This window comes from Pogona vitticeps, chromosome 6 (genome assembly GCF_051106095.1).
Source record: "Pogona vitticeps strain Pit_001003342236 chromosome 6, PviZW2.1, whole genome shotgun sequence".
Classification (NCBI taxonomy): domain Eukaryota; kingdom Metazoa; phylum Chordata; class Lepidosauria; order Squamata; family Agamidae; genus Pogona; species Pogona vitticeps.
Genome location: NC_135788.1, coordinates 49,624,720 through 49,644,036, shown reverse-complemented (window position 1 = coordinate 49,644,036; position 19,317 = coordinate 49,624,720). Strand labels below are relative to the sequence as shown.

General features: G+C 41.4%; 1 protein-coding gene across 4 annotated transcripts in view; it reads right to left on the bottom strand.

Moving 5' to 3' along the window:
* Positions 1-17,428, bottom strand: part of ATP2C1 (ATPase secretory pathway Ca2+ transporting 1) — a 53,689-nt gene extending 36,261 nt beyond the window's left edge. The window contains exons 1-3 of one of the 4 annotated variants that reach the window (XM_020806867.3): positions 17,288-17,428; positions 16,349-16,534; positions 2,051-2,161 (exon numbers count right to left, since the gene is read on the bottom strand). In XM_020806867.3, the coding sequence (XP_020662526.3) occupies positions 2,051-2,161; positions 16,349-16,354 (117 nt within the window). In that variant the 5' untranslated portion in view covers positions 16,355-16,534; positions 17,288-17,428. Of the gene's footprint in view, positions 1-2,050; positions 2,162-16,348; positions 16,535-17,167 lie in introns of all 4 variants that reach the window. The other 3 variants (XM_020806868.3, XM_020806870.3, XM_020806871.3) reach the window with 3 other exon arrangements.
* Positions 17,429-19,317: the final 1,889 nt, after the last annotated feature.

Below are 19,317 nucleotides of genomic sequence, written 5' to 3'. Positions count from 1 at the left end.
TATGGATGAAGAAAGTGCCACCACCCCAAGTTCAAAACATTAAAAAAAATGTTGCCCAAAAATTGCTTCTTTTGGCCAAAAACAGCATCCGTCTAAAGGCAGCAGCTTTCTGTTCCTGGGCTTCAGGGGTAACCAATTCACTTAAACCAAAAAATGATCCAGAAGTGCTTGCCCATGCAATTTTGTTTGGTTGTTTGGTTTTTTATTGGCCATTTCTAGCCCTGGTGTAGCCAACCCCTCCACAGTGGGGGCTAGGGGCACGAATTTGGCCCATAATCCCTCAGGTTTTGTCCAGCCCTTCATTAAAATTATTTTTAATGTGACTCAAATAGATGGCCAGTGGGAGAGTAGGCCCTCCTCAGTTATGGCACATAACCTATGAAGTGTCACCCCAAGAAGATCTACAAATCAGTCCTCAGCACTCAATTTATTTTATTTATTTATTATTTTATTTTATTTATTTGATTTGTATCCCGCCCATCTGGTAACTCGGTACCACTCTGAGCGGCTAACATAAAAATATACAGTTATAATAGCATAAATCCAAAATATCAAAATATCAATTAACAAAACATAATAAGTCATAAATAATAAATAGAACAAGAAGAAAAAAAAAGAAATTTACATTAAATTAGATGCTGGCAGGAGGGAAGGCCTTGACATAAAGCCACGTTTTTAATTGAGTTTTGAATGTACCCAGCGAAGGGGCCGCGCGAATCTCAGGAGGGAGATTGTTCCAAAGGCGAGGGGCCACCGCCGAGAAGGCCCGGTTTCTTGTCTTCTCTCTCCGGGCCTCCCTCGGCGTCAGGCCCCTCAGCCTTACCTCCTGGCTCGCGCGGGTGGTTCGGGTAGAACTTGGTCTGAATCCACTTTGAGAATGTTGCTGCATTTTAGTGATTTTGCTTTTACTGTATTGCTATTAATTATTGACTTACTTCTACCATGTTCCCCGAAAATAAGACAGGGTCTTATATTAATTTTTATTCCAAAAAATGCATTAGGGCTAATTTGAGGGGATGTTTCATTTTTTTCATGTACAACAATTTATTCAAATGCAGTCATTTCATCTTCTGGTTGCTGCACAGTGGTGGAGAGCAGGGTTTCACTTAACTGGGGCTTATTTTGGGGTGGTACGGCTTATATTATAAGCATCCTGAAAAATCATACTTATTTTCAGGTTAGGTCTTATTTTGGGGGGAAACAGGGTAATATTATTTAAACTCTACACAAAATTCTGAGGTGATTTTGCAATAGATAAACTCTCCCCCACCCAATATTTGGTAATAAAAGAACATTTCTCTGATTAATGATTCCATAACTTTTCTGCATCATGCCTCCTCTTGCACTACCAATCATTGTTCTAGATGTCATGATGTATCACACACAACTGAGAATTAAACTTGCTGGATCTTCAAGCTCTGTCATGTTTCAAAATTTTTGAGATATATTGCCAAGAAAGCAGTTTCAGTATTGTAAATTATAGAATTTGAGCATCTCTTCTATTTAATTATGCATGTATCTAAGAGGATACATTAAGGCAAACAATTTCCAAAAACAACCATTTAGAGTAGACACTGATCTCTGTTAAAAAAAATTGCAACTTTCCCCCAAACTCTTATGATTACTTTTAATAACTGATTTTAGATGTACACAAACAAGATAATAATCCAGGCTTTTAGACTAGCAATAAAAGTAACTGCTCAACTGCAGATTTAGTTCTCCTACAATCTAATGATGAGTGAGTCTGCTACAGTAAGCTACCACAGCTCCTCTGACAATAAAAGAACTTCTCACAAAACTTCAAATGGTTTATGCTTATAATATTTATATACAATGCAAATACAAAGTAAATGCAAGTTACATCAACATTTAGCAGTAACTAAGAAGGAAAATATTTAGCAGAACTCCTAATAATTCAGAATCCCTTGCAATAAAAAACCACTACTTTAGTAATGGTTAATTATTAACTTGGCAAACTTTTAAATTGAACAAATAGTGATAAATATTGAAAAAAATTATTTAAACATCCATAGATGTTTTAAACACTCACCTGAAGAATGCTTGCAACTTCATTGACAGGTAATTCACTTGCTTTTTTGGAAGTCAGGACAGGAATCATTATTTCATTGTCATCATTAGGCAGTGATTGAAAACGTGCAACCTAAAAAACAAAAAGCTACACAGATCACCAGACTACATAGTCTTGCTCATTCCCACCCCTCACCCCAAGGCATTGTTTAAAGAGGAAATCCAGGAAACAAAAAGGTATTGCCACATACATTTCAAACAGGTACCAATAGTTTAAACAATTTTTCAAGGGTAATTAAAATACTATATTCAGAAACTGTATATTTTTGGATTTATTTTTAAAATCCCATATACACTCATTCATGTCATAAATTGCTTATATTCTAGTTAGTAATTCCTCTACAGTGGTGCCTCCACTTACAAACATCCCTACTTACGACCAATTTGACTTATGACCAGCTCCGGCCTCAAAATTTTGCTTCTATTTTCGACTGGAGCTTCCACTTACAAATAGAAAAAGGCAGGGAAAAAGGTTGGAAATTCAAATTGCTAGCTGTAGGTGGCGAAAGAGGCTGCTTCTTTGTAGCTCTTTCGCCCCTACGGTTAGAGTGAGTGCGGTGGATTGAGGAGGGAGGGACGGCCTATCTTCTGCTTCTTAGTGAGTGTGTGTGTGTTTGCAGGGAGGCTTGGGACTGCCTGTTAGGAAAGGTAAGGTGCTGTTTTCTGCTTTTTAAAAACTGTTCTGTGTGTTTTTGCAGTGCGATTTTAGGCTGGGGGGTATGTTTCTGTGCTGTGATGGGTCTTGGGGATTTGTTTGTTTTTTGGGTCCCCCCATTTCCAAAGGGTCTTGGGGGGTTTGGTTGCTTTTGGGGGGTTTCCCCCATTTCTGATGGGTCCTGCATGCTTCCCTTGCTTTTTCCTTTGTTTTCTTTGCATTTCTGACCTTGTCCCTCTGTTCTCTGTGCATTTCCAATCTGCTCTGTTTGTTTTCTGTGCATTTGCAATGGGTCTTGCATGCTTCCTTTGCTTTTTCCTTTGTTTTCTGTGCATTCTGTTCTTTGTGTATTTCCAATCTGCTCCATTTGTTTTCTGCGCATTTGCAATGGGTCTTGCATGTTGTTTGGTTCCCCCCCTTCAGCCGGAAGGGATTAATCGCATTTTCAATGAGTCTTGCAGTGATTTTTTTTGTGTGATTTTTTTCTTTGGCCAGAACAGATTAATGGGGTTCCAATGCATTCCTATGGGAAATGGTGCTTCGACTTATGTCCATCTTCTGGAACGGATTATGGTCATAGTTTGGTGGCACCACTGTACTGCAAAAAAGTAGTGATTGCCTTAATTAATAGATTCTAACCATTAGACGTATACATAATCTTCTTAAACATTACAATCTATGGTTAAACAAGGAGGGGCATTCATGACAACTCAGTAGTGTCCTCTCTCACTCACTGTTTCCTCCCTGCCCTGCCCACCCCATACCCAGCCTTTTTACAGATTGATACACAAAGCCAGATTTTAAATCGGCATAGTAAGAAGCAAAGTCTACATAAAAATAAAAGTAAGGAAATGAATATGCAGCAGCTTCAGAATAATATGAGGTTAGGAGATGCTTTCTTATTGCATATGTATTCTCTAATACAGAAAATTTGTACCACTGTCAACAACTGCATTCAGACTGCAGAACCAAAGTATTCACAGATAAGCAGTACATACTAAAATGTGTACAAAAAAACCTGCCTAGACACTCCGGTACTTTTTCACATTTCCAATTACTCTAGAGACATTTACTGAGTGGCCTACACCTCAGAAAAGCAAATTATATTCAAACCTCACAAAGCTATCAAATCTGCAAGCAACACACACTCATACTAGCAAATGATGTGCTGCACAAGAATGGGAGAAGGGCATGCAGAAAACATCAGAACCTAGCAGATAATGGTAGAATTTGAAAGAGGCTTTGGGGTCATATTTTAGAGAATAGTATTCACTGATCCACAAAATATGCATATATACCTTTTCCTAAGATCCGCAAGTCTTAAGAAAACGTATATATGAATATCTGAAACAGAATTTCCATTTCTATGAACTCTCCAATAATGGTGTGGAAATGAGCATTTGTTTTTCCTTCCAGATAATTGCCTCATTAGCACACTTATTAATCTTTCCCTCCTACTGAGTAAAATGCTATAGGGATGCTGTTGCTATGCAGCACATGCATTTTCCAAAAAGGCTCAGGAAGACCATGATCAAGACAAAAGCTTACGTTTGCAGTAATGAGACACTGTGCACAATCCTGACTAAGCTTACTGAAATGTGCTCAAAAGAAGCATTAAAACTTCATCATCAGCTCCTGATGCCATATGTGTTCCACACCAACATATGTAGAACTGGCACTCTGAACAGAAATCCTTGTTGAAATAGGATTTTCAATGAAATCTTTCTTCAGACTAAATACATGAAGAACTAGAAATGTTATTGAACCCACTACAGACATAAGACAGACTACAAAATCTCTGGGTGAGCCACTAATATTGGATATTCTGGTTTCTCTGCATGTAATGCATACAACAATCCTGAAGTACAGAATTACTGAACCAGGGGATGGCAAAACACACCGGGGGGGGGGGGCTCATGTGGTCCCCACAAGCTATAGGGCAGGCCCAGGTCCTTCCCTGACTCTTATTTGCCAACAAAAGGGAACTATAGCTTCTGGAAGCCTCCAGGCATTCCTTGCAGAATTTTAATATCCAAAAAAAATTATTTTCAAAAATGAATTTCCAGCCACTTAAGGTTTGATTTTTTAAAAAAAGATTTCAGAGATTTCTAGCAGTCTGACCAGTCTTTGGAATATCTTGGAGCACAAAATGGATCTCAGATCCATAGCCTGTGGCGAGCCCAGTTTAATGTTTAGATTTCTACTAATAATAGATAACACTTTCGAATGTTTATAGTGCTTTACTTGTACAGTGGGGTCTTGACTTAAGAACGGCTCGAGTTAAGAACATTTTGACTTAAGAACCACTCTCATAGGAAAATATTGACTTGACTTACATACTTAGATTTGAGTTACAAACTGAAAAAAAAACCACATGGGAGGCAGGGAAAGTGCAAAATTTGAACTTTCAGTTAACTGTTGGCCAGTGAAAAGGGTGCCTGTCTGCTTCCTCACTCCTCCCAGCGTTTTAGAGAGTGGATTGGGAGACAGTCTTCAGACTGCCTGGTACTGCCTGAACTGTATTTTCCCTGCCTTCCCTGAACCTTTCTTGACCTAAGAAAAAAGAAACAAAATATCCCCCTCTAGTGGTCGAAGGCGGAATAGCAGCTTCCCATTAGTTTCTATGGACAGAAAAGAGCAGATACGGATCAAATGGTTTTCAATGCATTCCTATGGGAAATGCAGATTTGACTTGAGAACTTTTTGACTTGAGAACCGCCTTCCAATACAGATTAAGTTCTCAAGTCAAGACCCCACTGTATTATTTTGTTGCAATCCTTACTGACAATCCTATAAGAAGCTCTGCCTTATCCTAGTACTGCAGATGATGGAGAGATGGAAAAACAAGAGCTTCCCAAAAGGCTCCTAGCAAGTTAGTGGCAGAAGCAAGACTCAAACAAGGGAGCTCTTCAATTCTTAACTCAGTTTCTCAGTCACTGTACTGTACAATTTTCATGACATTTCATTTGTCATGTCCAGTTACTAGGAAAGCTCCTGTACCTTCAGTTCATAAACAGCAATTCGAGATCCAACTTCCCTGCCACTCCAGCTCTACAATAAGCAATGTGATGCATAGCATTTTATTTCTATGCAGCTCTTAGAAATACAAAACTGTATGAGAACATCAAATGCCTGATCAACCAAGATGAACAATTCTTGATCAGAATCATGTTCACGAGAAGCCCTCAAGTAGGGCAAACCAACATTCATACACATCCTGCTTCTAAATCTTGAAGATTCATTAAGCTATCATGTCTAACAACCACAACAATACAATATCGTTGTCCATGAATCAATCTAATCCTCACAATTTAAAAAAAAAAATAGAGGAGCTTTAGGAAACACTTCTGAAATTACATGCAGCTATTTTAAAAGGTCTTTTTAGCTGCTATTTCAGTCTCACCATATTGATTTTGTTTCCTGCTCCCCCAAAAATGTGAGGCCTGTGGACACATTTTGGGTATCCCTTGGCTACTGATAGTATCCTGTTGGCTGATAGTTCCACTCTAGAAGCACCACTAGATTACAGTATTTTGTGACACAAATGAAAAATATTTTATTGTCCCTCAGGGACTAGACTTGGAAACAAGATGGAGTCAACAAGACCTTAGAAAAAAATTTCATTGCCAATTCAAAGATTAGACTTGGAAACAAGATAGAGTCTACAGCATATGAGTGAGCAGCAATCTTTCTGCCCAGCTATGACTGGATAACTTCTTACAGCACTGCTGAGGAAGCTGGCTAACATGAAAAGAAAACCTGGACTGCGGCAGATTTAAGGAAATTAACTTTAGCCACAAGCATTTCTTCAGCATAGTAACTTGCTTCAAGATACAGGGCTAAATACATTTTTTATTTTATTTTATTTTATTTTATTTTATACATTTATATTTTATACATTTATATTTTATTTTATACATTTTATTTTATTTTATACTCAGATAGTTCTTCATTCCCACACCCTTTATGGTTTTGCTAAGAACTACACAAATTGGAAATGGACACTGGTTTGGGGCACCAGTTTGCTACTCATACCTCAGTAGAACTTTATTAAGCATTTTCCACATATCACTTGTGATACTCTAGGAAATACAACTCAGACCACTTTCTGCAATGGCGTGCACAGACATTAAATCAAAAGCTGTACAACATTATTTATTACACACTGCCACTCTGCCCATTAGTTTTCAAATAAAAGCATTATAAAAGCAATGCATAATATTTAAAATGTAACAAAAAGCCACAAAATTGTTACATTCATAAGATGTAAAAAAAAAAATCAGAAGCCATTAAATGTTTGTTGGAACATGTAGTTTTACAGAAAACACCTTCTCAGAAATAAATTCCATTCACTTTAATGGGACATATTCCCAAGTAAGTGTGTCATGAATTGCAGGTTCATGATACTGTTCATTTCCTGAAAGACTAACACAGGATACAGCTACACTAGCAGCAGGGAGCAAACTAGTGTAGGCTGCTTGGGAATGGTTGGGCTTGATTAGAAAGATCTAATCAAGCCTAGTTACCACATGGAAATGGCTCTTGTCAGGATTGCAAAGAGGCTTAATAAGTGAGCGACTTCAGAATACTGGCGAATTAATCACTTCCTGTGCTCAGCAAAGGGCAGGGAAAGTGGGAGAAAAAAGTTTTTCACTGTACATAGACTATTGCTGATACACTATAGCAATTTTAAAAACAAACAAATGTATTTTCTTTGCCTTCTCTTAAAGGGCCACTTGAGCAACTGGTTGCAGCTGAAGTCACTGCCATGGGTTTGACTGTAGGCGGTTTCTTGACTGGAACTTTAAGGTGAAGAAAATAAAAGATTTGTACTTATTTTTTATAACTGACATAGCATATCAGTGATACTCTACATCGTCGTTGTTTAGTCGTTTAGTCGTGTCCGACTCTTCGTGACCCCATGGACCAGAGCACGCCAGGCCCTCCTATCTTCCACCGCCTCCCGGAGTTGTGTCAAATTCATGTTGGTTGCTTAACAGACACTGTCCAGCCATCTCATCCTCGGTCGTCCCCTTCTCCTCTTGCCGTCACACTTTCCTAACATCAAGTTTTTTTTCCAAGGAGTCTTCTCTTCTCATGAGATGGCCAAAGTACTGGAGCCTCAGCTTCAGCATCTGTCCTTCCAGTGAGCACTCAGGGTTGATTTCCTTTAGAATTGATAGGTTTGTTCTCCTTGCAGTCCAGGGGATTCTCAAGAGCCACCTCCAGCACCACAATTCAAAGGCATCAATTTTTCGGCGGTCTGCTTTCTTTATGGTCCAGCTCTCACTTCCATATATCACAACAGGAAAAACCATAGCTTTGACTATTCAGACTTTTGTTGGCAAGGTGATATCTCTGCTTTTTAAGATGCTGTCAAGATTTGTCATCGCTTTCCTCCCAAGAAGCAGGCGTCTTTTAATTTCGTGGCTGCTGTCTCCATCTGCAGTGATCATGGAGCCCAGGAAAATAAAAATTGGTCACTGCCTCCATATCTTCCCCTTCTATTTCCCAGGAGGTGATGGGACCAGTGGCCATGATATTAGTTTTTTTTATGTTGAGTTTCAGGCCGTTTTTGGCACTCTCCTCTTTCACTCTCATTACAATGTTCTTTAATTCCTCCTCACTTTCTGCCATCAGAGTGGTATCATCTGCATATCGGAGGTTCTTGATATTTCTTCCGGCAGTCTTAATTCCGGTTTGGGATTTCTCCAGTCCAGCCTTCCGCATGATGTATTCTGCATATAGGTTAGATAAGCTGGGGGACAATATACAGCCTTGTCGTACTCCTTTCCCAATTTTGAACCAATCAGTTGTTCCATATCCAGTTCTAACTGTTGCTTCCTGTCCAACATATAGGTTTCTGAGGAGATAGATAAGGTGGTCAGGCACTCCCATTTCTTTAAGAACTTGCCATAGTTTGCTGTGGTCCACACAGTCAAAGGCTTCTGCATAATCAATGAAGCAGAAGTAGATATTTTTCTGGAACTCTCTGGCTTTCTCCATAATCCAGCGCAAGTTAGCAACTTGGTCTCGAGTTCCTCTGCCTCTTCGGAATCCAGCTTGTACTTCTGGGAGTTCTCGGTCCACATACTGCTGAAGCCTACCTTGGAGGATTTTGAGCATAACCTTGCTAGCGTGTGAAATGAGTGCAATTGTACGGTAGTTGGAGCATTCTTTGGCACTGCCTTTCTTTGGGATTGGGATGTAGACTGATCTTTTCCAATCCTCTGGCCACTGTTGGGTTTTCTAAACTTGCTGGCATATTGCATGTAGCACCTTAACAGCATCATCTTTCAAGATTTTAAATAGTTCAACTGGAATGCCATCATCTCCACTGGCCTTGTTGTTAGCCAGGCTTTCTAAGACCCACTTGACTTCACTCTCCAGGATGTCTGGCTCAAGGTCAGCAACTACATTGTCTGGGTTGTCCGGGATATCCAAATCTTTCTGATATAATTCCTCTGTGTATTCTTGCCGCCTCTTCTTGATGTCTTCTGCTTTTGTTAGGTCCCTACCATTTTTGTCCTTTATCATGTCCATCTTTGCGCAAAATGTTCCTCTAATATCTCCAATTTTCCTGAACAGATCTCTGGTTTTTCCTTTTCTATTCTTTTCCTCTATTTCTTTGCATTGTTCGTTTAAGAAGGCCCTCTTGTCTCTCCTTGATATTCTTTGGAAGTCTGCATTCAATTTTCTGTAACTTTCCCTATCTCCCTTGCATTTTGCTTCCCTTCCCCTCTCTGCTATTTCTAAGGCCTCATTGGACAGCCACTTTGCTTTCTTGCATTTCCTTTTCTTTGGGATGGTTTTTGTTGCTGCCTCCTGTACAATGTTACGAGCCTCTATCCAAAGTTCTTCAGGCACTCTGTCCACCAAATCTAGTTCCTTAAATCTGTTCTTTATTCCACTGTGTATTCATAAGGGATTTGGTTTAGATTATACCTGAGTGGCCCAATGGTTTTTCCTACTCTCTTCAGTCTAAGCTTGAATTTTGCTATGAGAAGCTGATGATCAGAGCTGCAGTCAGCTCCAGGTCTTTTCTGCTGACTGTATAGAGCTTCTCCATCTTTGGCTGCAGAGAATATAATCAATCTGATTTCAATATTGCCCATCTGGCGATTTCCATCTATAGTGTCGCCTCTTGTGTTGTTGGAAAAGAGTGTTTGTGATCACCAGCTTGTTCTCTTGACAAAACTCTATTAGCCTTTGTCCTGCTTCGTTCTGAACTCCAAGGCCAAACTTCCCTGTTGTTCCTTTTATCTCTTGGCTCCCTACTTTAGCATTCCAGCCCCCTAGAATGAGAAGAACATCTTTCTTTGGTGTCAGTTCTAGAAGGTGTTGTAAATCTTCATAAAATTGTTCAGTTTCAGTCTCCTCAGCAATGGTGGTTGGTGCATAAACTTGGATTATTGTGATGTTGAAAGGTCTGCCTTGGATTCGTATTGACATCATTCTATCATTTTTGAGATTGTATCCCATTACAGCTTTTCCCACTCTTTTGTTTACTATGAGGGCCACTCCATTCCTTCTATGGGATTCTTGCCCACAATAGTAGAAATGATAATCATCTGAGCTGAATTCGCCCATTCCTGTCCATTTTAGTTCACTGATGCCCAGGATGTCGATGTTTATTCTTGCCATCTCCTGTTTGACCACCTCCAGCTTCCCAATGTTCATAGATCTTACATCCCAGGTTCCTATGTGATATTTTTCTTTGCAGCATTGGACTTTCCTTTCACTTCCAGGCACGTCCACAGCTGAGCGTCCTTTCGGCTTTGGCCCAACCACTTCATTAGCTCTGGAGCTACTTGTACTTGTCCTCCGCTCTTCCTCAGTAGCATGTTGGACGCCTTCCGACCTGAGGGGCACATCTTCCAGCCTCATATCTCTTAGCCTTTTGTTTCTGATCATGGGGCGTTCTTGGCAAAGATACTCGAGTGGCATTGCCAGTTCCTACTCCAGGTGGATTGCATTTAGTCGGAACTCTCCACTATGTCCTGTCCATCTTGGGTGTCCCTGCAGCACGGCATAGCCCATAGCTTCTCTGAGTTACTCAAGCCCTTTCGCCACGACAAGGCAGCAATCCATGAAGGGGATACTCTACATACAGTAAATAATTTTTTTAAAACTTCCCCTGCCCTTTGTCAAGAGGGGAAAGTGATTAATCAGTCACTATTCAGAAGTTGCCTGTTTATTAAGCCACTTCACAATACTAGCAAACTGAAAGAGGAAGGCTTGCTTCAGATTGGTTCATGTGCTGAAACTGATCCAAACCAACGCAACCCTACTTGCATGAGAACAGGGTCAGAAAGGTGCAGGCAGGCGGGTTCTGGGGGCAAGATGGTCCACTCTAACAAAGACACTGTCTGATTGCCATCTTTAAGAGCACACCAGCCTGTCCCTGCAGCACTCTACATAGTGGGTAAACAGCCCATTGTAGTCAGCCTCATAGACTAGTTCATGCAGACCTCTTCAAAAATTGTTTTTGGTGCAATGCCACTGCCAAGAAGACTAGATTCTCTGCCCTCACTGTGTTAGAGGCCCAGAAAGAAAGATTTGGCCCATAAAAATGCCACCCCAAGATGGGTGACTAAATATATTCCAAAGCAATTATTATAAACACTTGCAAGAAAACAATGCATACTGCTGAATTTTATTTAAGTCGATTTTTGGGAAACTTATTTGTACTCATCTTAAGCTGTATGAATAAAAAGAAACTCACTACATGGTCCTGTCTTTCAACTAACCTACATTATTATCAGATCCTTGGAAATGTGTACATTAGTAAGACAGTTCTTAATAGCTGATTTACAAGTATATCAGCAGAACATATCCAGTAGTAAATTGTGGCAAAATCTGAAAGTCTATGCTGTCACCAAATAATCTTATCACATTACAGATTTGTCTATCTTGCAACTACTTTTCTTACAGGATAAAGGAATCCAGTGGTTGTTGAGTTGTCATAGCCTGTTTTACACAAGAAATCTATATACTTCTAGCTAGACTTGAAAATAATAAATAATAAGAATCCCTCTGCAAGTAAACCACTTCTGTTAGCTATATAATCTTAATAAGTCACTTCCTAGCTTAGTCTTTGTGTAGTAACTGGCTTTTTTCCAGATGCATCAAAACAGACTTGAAAATGCCTTTGTAAAAATATTACAGTTCAGTCTTGCAGAACTCAGTACTGTATATAAAAGATGGGACCTTTTTAGGTAGCAAATAGTCACTTCACAAGGTACATATACCTATTATTTCTCGGTACTGATATGTACACTTATTCCTATTAACAAAGACTTCTGGTTTGGTAAAATCAAAATAAACAGTGTGAAGCTTATTTCTATCTGCTGCATACATGGAAACGTACATGAATAAACATGGATCCCCAGTGATAAACTAGAACTGTTCTGAGCAGTGTGTATTTCATTAAAATACAAGAATTCAAAGCTAATTAATACTGAAAGGCCACAATGCAGGTAACTCAACATGCATCTTGGTCATAGTTATATTATTTACCACTAAACCGAAGGTATCAAATACAGTATCTGGGATCACCCGGCGCAGCTCAGCTCCCAGTAGCAGCAGCGGTGGCAGCGGGGGACCTCCAGATGCCTTCCCCGCTGACGTAGGCTTTCCCAGGGTGGACCGGGCCTACCAGGAGAGGGCTTCCCCCGGTAGGCCCGGTCTACCAGGCTTTCCCAGGCAGTAGACCAGGCCTACTGGGGGAAGCCATTCCCTGGTAGACCAGGTCTACTAGGCTTTCCCAGGCAGTAGACCAGGCCTACCGGGGGAAGCCATCCCCTGGTAGGCACGGTCCACTCTGGGAAAGCCTGCATCGGCAGGGGTGGGGGAGCTCCGAGAGGCCTCTGGCAGTAGCTCCGAAGCCCTCAGAGTCCTCCGGCAGCGGCGATGACGGCGGCAGGGGACCCTGGAAGGCTTCAAAAAGGTTAATTTTTTTACATTTATTTTAATTTTGTTTGATTCTCCCATTCATATATTGAAGAACTACTGTTACTTGCCTATAATCTATATCATCACTTGTTCATGGGAGATGTATAAATAAAAAGGACATATATTTCAATCAATCTTTATTTTGCCGTCTCCGACTCATTAAGGACACATATTTGCATTCTAGTGTCTGAGAAAGTGGATTTTGATCCACAAAAGCTCACATTGAAATAAAACTCTTAGTCTTTAATATGCTACAATTTTTTTTCTTTTACCAACATCCTTAGTCTAACATGGCTAGTTGCAATTTTTAAATCTTTGTTAATTCTTTTATTGAACAAGACCAATGTAGCCACAAATCAAACAATTTGTTACGGGCAAACTCGACTCTTGTTTACCAGCCAACCATGTATCAATCTGAACCTATGTTTTGTTACTCCTTTGTGAACTCTGGCTTGTTTAAATCCTCCTTTCTTATAATATCCTAACCTGCAATGGTGGCCTCTCCCTGGCTTGTTTCCCTAACGCCTGATCTTGAAATAATAGCTAACAAGAAGAGAAATGAACCAGAAATGGAGAAGACGAGGCATGCTTTGAATGAGTGCCTGCTGTACAATTTCTCCTTAAACAACAAACCACAGCTCATAATGACTCATAAATATGCCTAATGTAAAGTACTGGGATAAAGCCCTGACCAAGTGAGTCCTTATAATATTGCAATTCAATCAGGAAAAATTAAAAAGACATTTACTGAATACCAACACTAAGGCATTTAGACATCCTCTATAATTAGAAACCCACTGTTGTTGCAAAGTAAAATCAAATGTCCCAATGTAATCTTAAAATATTTGTTCCAAACTAGGTTTCCGCCAACATTCTTTCAAGAACAAAATTCTGTCCAAGACACTACCACAGCTCTGTGGAAAGCAGCAATAACTTTAAACTGAATTGCAGCTCTATACATTATAATAATAAATATCGTCATTCAGTCGTGTCTGACTCTTCGTGACCCCATGGACCAGAGCATGCCAGGCCCTCCTATCTTCCACTGCCTCCCAGAGTTATGTCAAATTCATGCTGGTGGCTTCGATGACACTGTCCAACCATCTCATCCTGTCGTGTACTTCTCCTCTTTCCTTCACACTTTCCTAACATCAGGGTCTTTTACAGGGAGTCTTCTCATGAGATGGCCAAAGTATTGGAGCCTCAGCTTCAGCATCTGTCCTTCCAGTGAGCACTCAGGGAATTCCTTTAGAATTGATAGGTTTGTTCTCCTTGCAGTCCAGGGTACTCCAAAGAGCCTCCTCCAGCACCACAATTCAAAAGAATCAATTCTTCGGCAGTCAGCTTTCTTTATGATCCAGCTCTCACTTCCATACATATCACTACAGGAAAAACCATAGTTTTGACTATTCACTTTTGTTGGCAAGGTGATGTCTCTGCTTTTCAAGATTCTGTCAAAGTTTGTCATTGCTTTCCTCCCAAGAAGCAGGCATCTTTTAATTTTGTGGCTGCTGTCTCCATCTGCAGTGATTATGGAGCCCAAGAAAGTAAAATCTGCCACTGCCTCCATATCTTCCCTTTCTATTTCCCAGGAGGAGAAGATTTTAAATAAATATAACTACGGCTAATTAGTAGTGGAGAGCTGAATAGCTCAGTGAGTTAGATATCAAGCTGTGGAGCCAGAGGTTGGGAATTCAATTCCCCATTATGTGTTCTGAGAGAAGAGCCAGCCTATGTGGCCTTGGACAAGCTGCACAATCCCAGCACACCCCCAGAAAAAAAGGAACAGCAAACCAATCCCATGTAATCTCTGCCTAGGAAAGGACTGGCAAAATTCAGAAATGGGTTTGATTCCCCACTCAACCATGGAAACTGACTAGGGGAGTGGAACTGGTAAAACCTTCCTTAAATACTTTACTTACCTGTGCTACTCCATTCAGAATATGTTAGTGCCACTTTATATAAATCAGCACATGCCAAACAAGTGGATGTAGCTCTTAATGAATCATGAAGGACTATTACTGGCTACCTGAAATCTACTCCCACTGAAAAAGTCTATTATTTGGTTGGTACTGCCCCTCCAGAAATATGTTGAAAGGTGCTAGCAAATAATGAACGAAATAAGGCAATACAGCACCAAACCAATCTACTTCATGGAGACCAATTCTCAAGACAATGGCTAAAATCTAGGAAAAATTTTCTCCACACATCTCCAACCAGAAGGAGCTAGGCTAAACCTATTGAAAACAAGAAAAACATATCTTGCCAAACAGATGAATGCTTAAAGAGTGTCTCCTACCAATACAAGATTATTTTGGACTATCTATAAATCACTTAATACACTTCAAAGTGAAGTAGGAAAATCAAAAACTAATCAAGTAAAATGGCTCTACTTGGATACACATTTTCTGTGATTGTGGAGAAATTCAATCAATGTTGCATTTATATGCATGCAATTTATGCTCCACCATGTATAAAAAAAGATTTCGCAAATGGCTAACACAATTGAAGTAGCCCACTTCAGGTCAAAAATAGTCTAATTATATTAACATTTTAATTTTTAAATTTTACTATATTTTATATAATCACCATCATCATGTGCCATCAAGTCAATTCTTACTTATGGCAACTCGTTTCAGGGTTTTCCAGGTAGAAAATATTCAGGTGTGTTCTACCATTCCCCTCTTCTGGAGGCAGCACTAGGACTGTGCAACTGTCCCAAGGCCACATAGGCTGGCTCTACTCACAGGAGGCACAGTGGGGAATTGAACCACCAACCTCTGGCTCCACAGCCAGATACCTAAAGCATAGAGCTACCCAGCCATGTTTCATACACATCCATAATATGTCCATAATTTTAAATTGTGCAATTCTCTGAAACAATAAAAAAGATAAGTTGGACTGATTGCAACACAACATATTACCAAGGGACAACCTACACAACTGGATTTTCCAGCATATTTTAATGAAGCACGGTTGTAGGAATTGCCAATCTGATTCCATAGTAGTGCCAGAGGAGAATACATTTAAATCATACCCTTATCCTTGCCCAACTCAAAATTACATCTATCCCAATCTGCTGCAGGCCTTATGTGGAGAGAGATGAAAAGCACAGAGACATAGTAAATTTTTAAAAAGCAAAACAATTATTTTGTTATGAGCTTCATACTTCATTAAAGTATTCATTTGCATCAATATCAAACTAAAAACTGATACACGAAGCCATTTAGCATTTCTGAAATTCAGCAATAGTTAAATCCAATTAGCTCAAAATAAGCTGAGATAGTGTGAAGAGGGTCATTCCCAATGTATGAAGTATGAATAATTCCCTATGAATATTTCTAATAAACACAGTCCATCTAGATATTGCAATTTTCAAGTATTTATCAACTGTTTTTATATGAACTCAAAGGAACATCTATGTTATCAGAATGATTTTGGTTTGCAGTAAAGCATCACAACCTATGAAATCATACAGTGAAACTGCTGCATAGAGGTTTAACAGCCTAAAGTTCATTGAATACTTTGCATAATGTGTTCAAAACAAATAAAAAAGCATATATGTATACTGATCAACAAATGCATGATAAAAAAGAACAGTCATCATGTCCCACTCAAGTCCCAAATGCATTATTTTGCCAAGATATTTACCTTCATTTTTCCATCGAAACCACACTTGGGTTGATGGCTACAAAGACTTTTGTGGCACCAACAGCAGCCCTGGGAGTTGGGACTGAGAAGTAAAGTGCTGAGAAATCCCTATATTCCAGGCAGGTGCTTTGTTCTCAAAGCCCACAAACACAGCAACATCGGTGAAAAAAGGAAAATGGTGTAGCGCTAGCAAGAAAAAGTAAAGAAAAAGAAACAGAATACACATAAAACGCCACCACTTCGGGCCCTTTCTGTCACTTCAGCAGAGAAGCATCTACAGATGTAGCTGTCTGGAAAAGATCCTCCCCACCTCGTGCCCCCAATCCAAGGGAAAGTGATTTGTAACCCAGCAGCTAGCTCCATATACAGAACTGGAGGCAGTAAAGGAAAGAGAAATTTAACCAAAAATGAAAGAAAGAATCACCAGCAGGGGAGCTTTGCTTGCTTAAACGCCAGGCATTTCCCAGGAGCGCGACGACCCGCCACAGCCCTCTTCCTCGCCAGAACGCTCCCGATTAATTACTACCTTTGCTTGACACCTGTCAGCATTTCCCTCAAAATAACCCTCAGCGCCTGCCACTTTTCCTCCCCTCCCACATCCCTTGCCTGTTGCTAGGGTACATCCCAGATACAGACCTTTGGGGGGAAGCAGAAAAATACACCTGAAACACTGGGGTAGATAAGGAAGGGGGGCGGAAAGGCATTGTGTTGGAGGAACTCCTTCGTTGAAGGAGAAGAAATTCTTTTAAATATTTTTTAAGGGGCACTGGAGGAAGAAAACAGGGGGCGCCTTGTTAGGGTCCCCCCTCGGACTCTTACCTGACTCTCCTCCCCGCGCCTCAAGAGACCCCCTTTCCCCTCAGGAGCACGTCCCTCGCCTCGTAATCCTCTCTCCTCCCCGCCACACGCACCCGGGCGCCGCCGCCGCCGTCTTCTTACCGAGCGAGGCGCCCCTCACGGCCCTTCCCGAAAGCGGCCCCTCCTCTTCTGCCCCACGGAGCCTCCTCTCAGCTCTCACTTTCCCGGCTCGAGGTCCTCGCCCGAGCTGCAAAAGCGGAGTCGGCCCAGGCGCATCCTCTCTTTGGCTCCGTGCCGTGCCAGGCTCGCTTTCTCGCAGGCAGACGCAGACACACACACTTCCCTCTCTCTTACACACACACAAAACACCCAAATTCACTTCCGCTGCCAAGAGCGGGCACCCAGCGGAAGGACCTGGAAAGGGAGGGAGGGAAGCGGAGAGCGACACACACCAGAGCGAGCGCCATACCACGCATGCGCCCCTGGAGGGACCAGCCAGGCGCAAAGGCGGCCTGGGGGGGGGGCGGAGGGTGTTTCGTGCCGTGGCTACCCTTGAGCGGCGCTCCCTTGTCTTATGTTTTCTCGCCGGGGTCGAGAATTCTGCTGGAAGGGAATAATGGGGGCAGCGGGGGGGGGCAAGAGGAGAGTGGGCAGGCAGGAAAGGTGTTGTGGGAGGCGGGGGAGGCCTTCGTCCGTCCAGGATTAGTTCCTCTCAACGCAACAAAAACCTCGGCGCCCTATTATGGTGCCCTTTTGTGAGGGCTCAAGCCCTGCGTTCATCCCAGTCAGTGGGGCTTCGTTTTGAAATAGCTCTGCTGCATAATATGGGGCTGGGCGGGGGGGGGGCGTGAAGCGTAGCGCACATCCTGTTGATTTTAGAAATAGCCGCGACGCTTTTGCAGTCCCCGAACTGAAAGCTAAACTGAGGTGAATTCAAAGCCGCTGCAAGTTGCGAGGAAGCGGCTTGCTTTCGCGGAAGCTCCTCGCCCGTGTTCGAGGCGGCGTCGGCGCCCCGCCTGAGGACGCGGCGGATCCTCCTTTTAAGGGTGTCGGAATGCAGCAGCAGCCACCCGTGGGGTGAGGGGTGAAGCCATCCGAAGCTGCGGGTGCCCGAGAAAAACCTGTCATGCCACCCAATAGTCCTTTCCCACAACGCCTCACTTTGATGCCTGTCAGTCGGACTCAAAAGGTGCTTCTTAGTGAGTCCAGTGTTAAGGGTACTGGCTCCCGCCGTGGCCGCCCAGAACCATCCCAGAGGTTTTCAATCGTACCTTCCACGTAGTGTGAATTTCCTACATGTACCCTTTAGGATCTTACCATGGACCAGCTTTGCCCCAACAGCTGAAGTTTATCGTCTTCCAAAGTTCACCTAGCTGCTAACAGAACTTGGTGGCATGTTCCAGTAGGTTTCTCAGCATATAGAGTTGTAGGATTCCTTGTTTAGGTTTGAGAGGTAGATTAGTGTGGCCTGGAAATACCTTTTGGACGAAAATGTGTTAGTGAACTGCTTTCTCTGGTATCAGTGTCCCCTTTGATCTCTATTAGCAATGTCTGAGGAAGTCATGTTTAACAAATATGCAAGTTTGCCTAGTATAAACATAAGATTACAATTCTTTTTTAAAGAGAAAATGTCTTTAGATGGGAACATGATGTTAACTCTTAATACTGTATTGTGGAGAAAGCAGTGAAAATTGTAATACTTGAGTGACATGGTAGATTAAAAGAATAATTTTGTTTTAGTGCTCTTGCTTCCCCCCCCCCCAATTTTGGAGGATGTAGTCATTTGATTGATACCCAGTGTGGTGTAGCAAATAGAATGATAGACTAAGACCAGGACTCAGAAATCCTAGGTTAGAATCCCTGTTCAGTCGTAGAAGTTCACTGGGGGTGAGCTTCTATGTAACTGTAAAATCACACCTTAAACATCTCACCATGAAGCCCTACTAGGGTTACTATAGGTGGGTTCGGACTTGACAGCACATAACACAAGCCATTTGTTTAGCCCTGTGTTATTTTTTTACAACACTCCCAGCCAAGCCCATTATTAATTCTCTAGTGATTCTCTGCGTAACGTGTGACATTATTTATTATTTACCGTATTTTTCGCTCCATAAGACGCACCGGACGTTAAGACGCACTTAATTTTTAAATACTGAAAATTAAAATAAAAT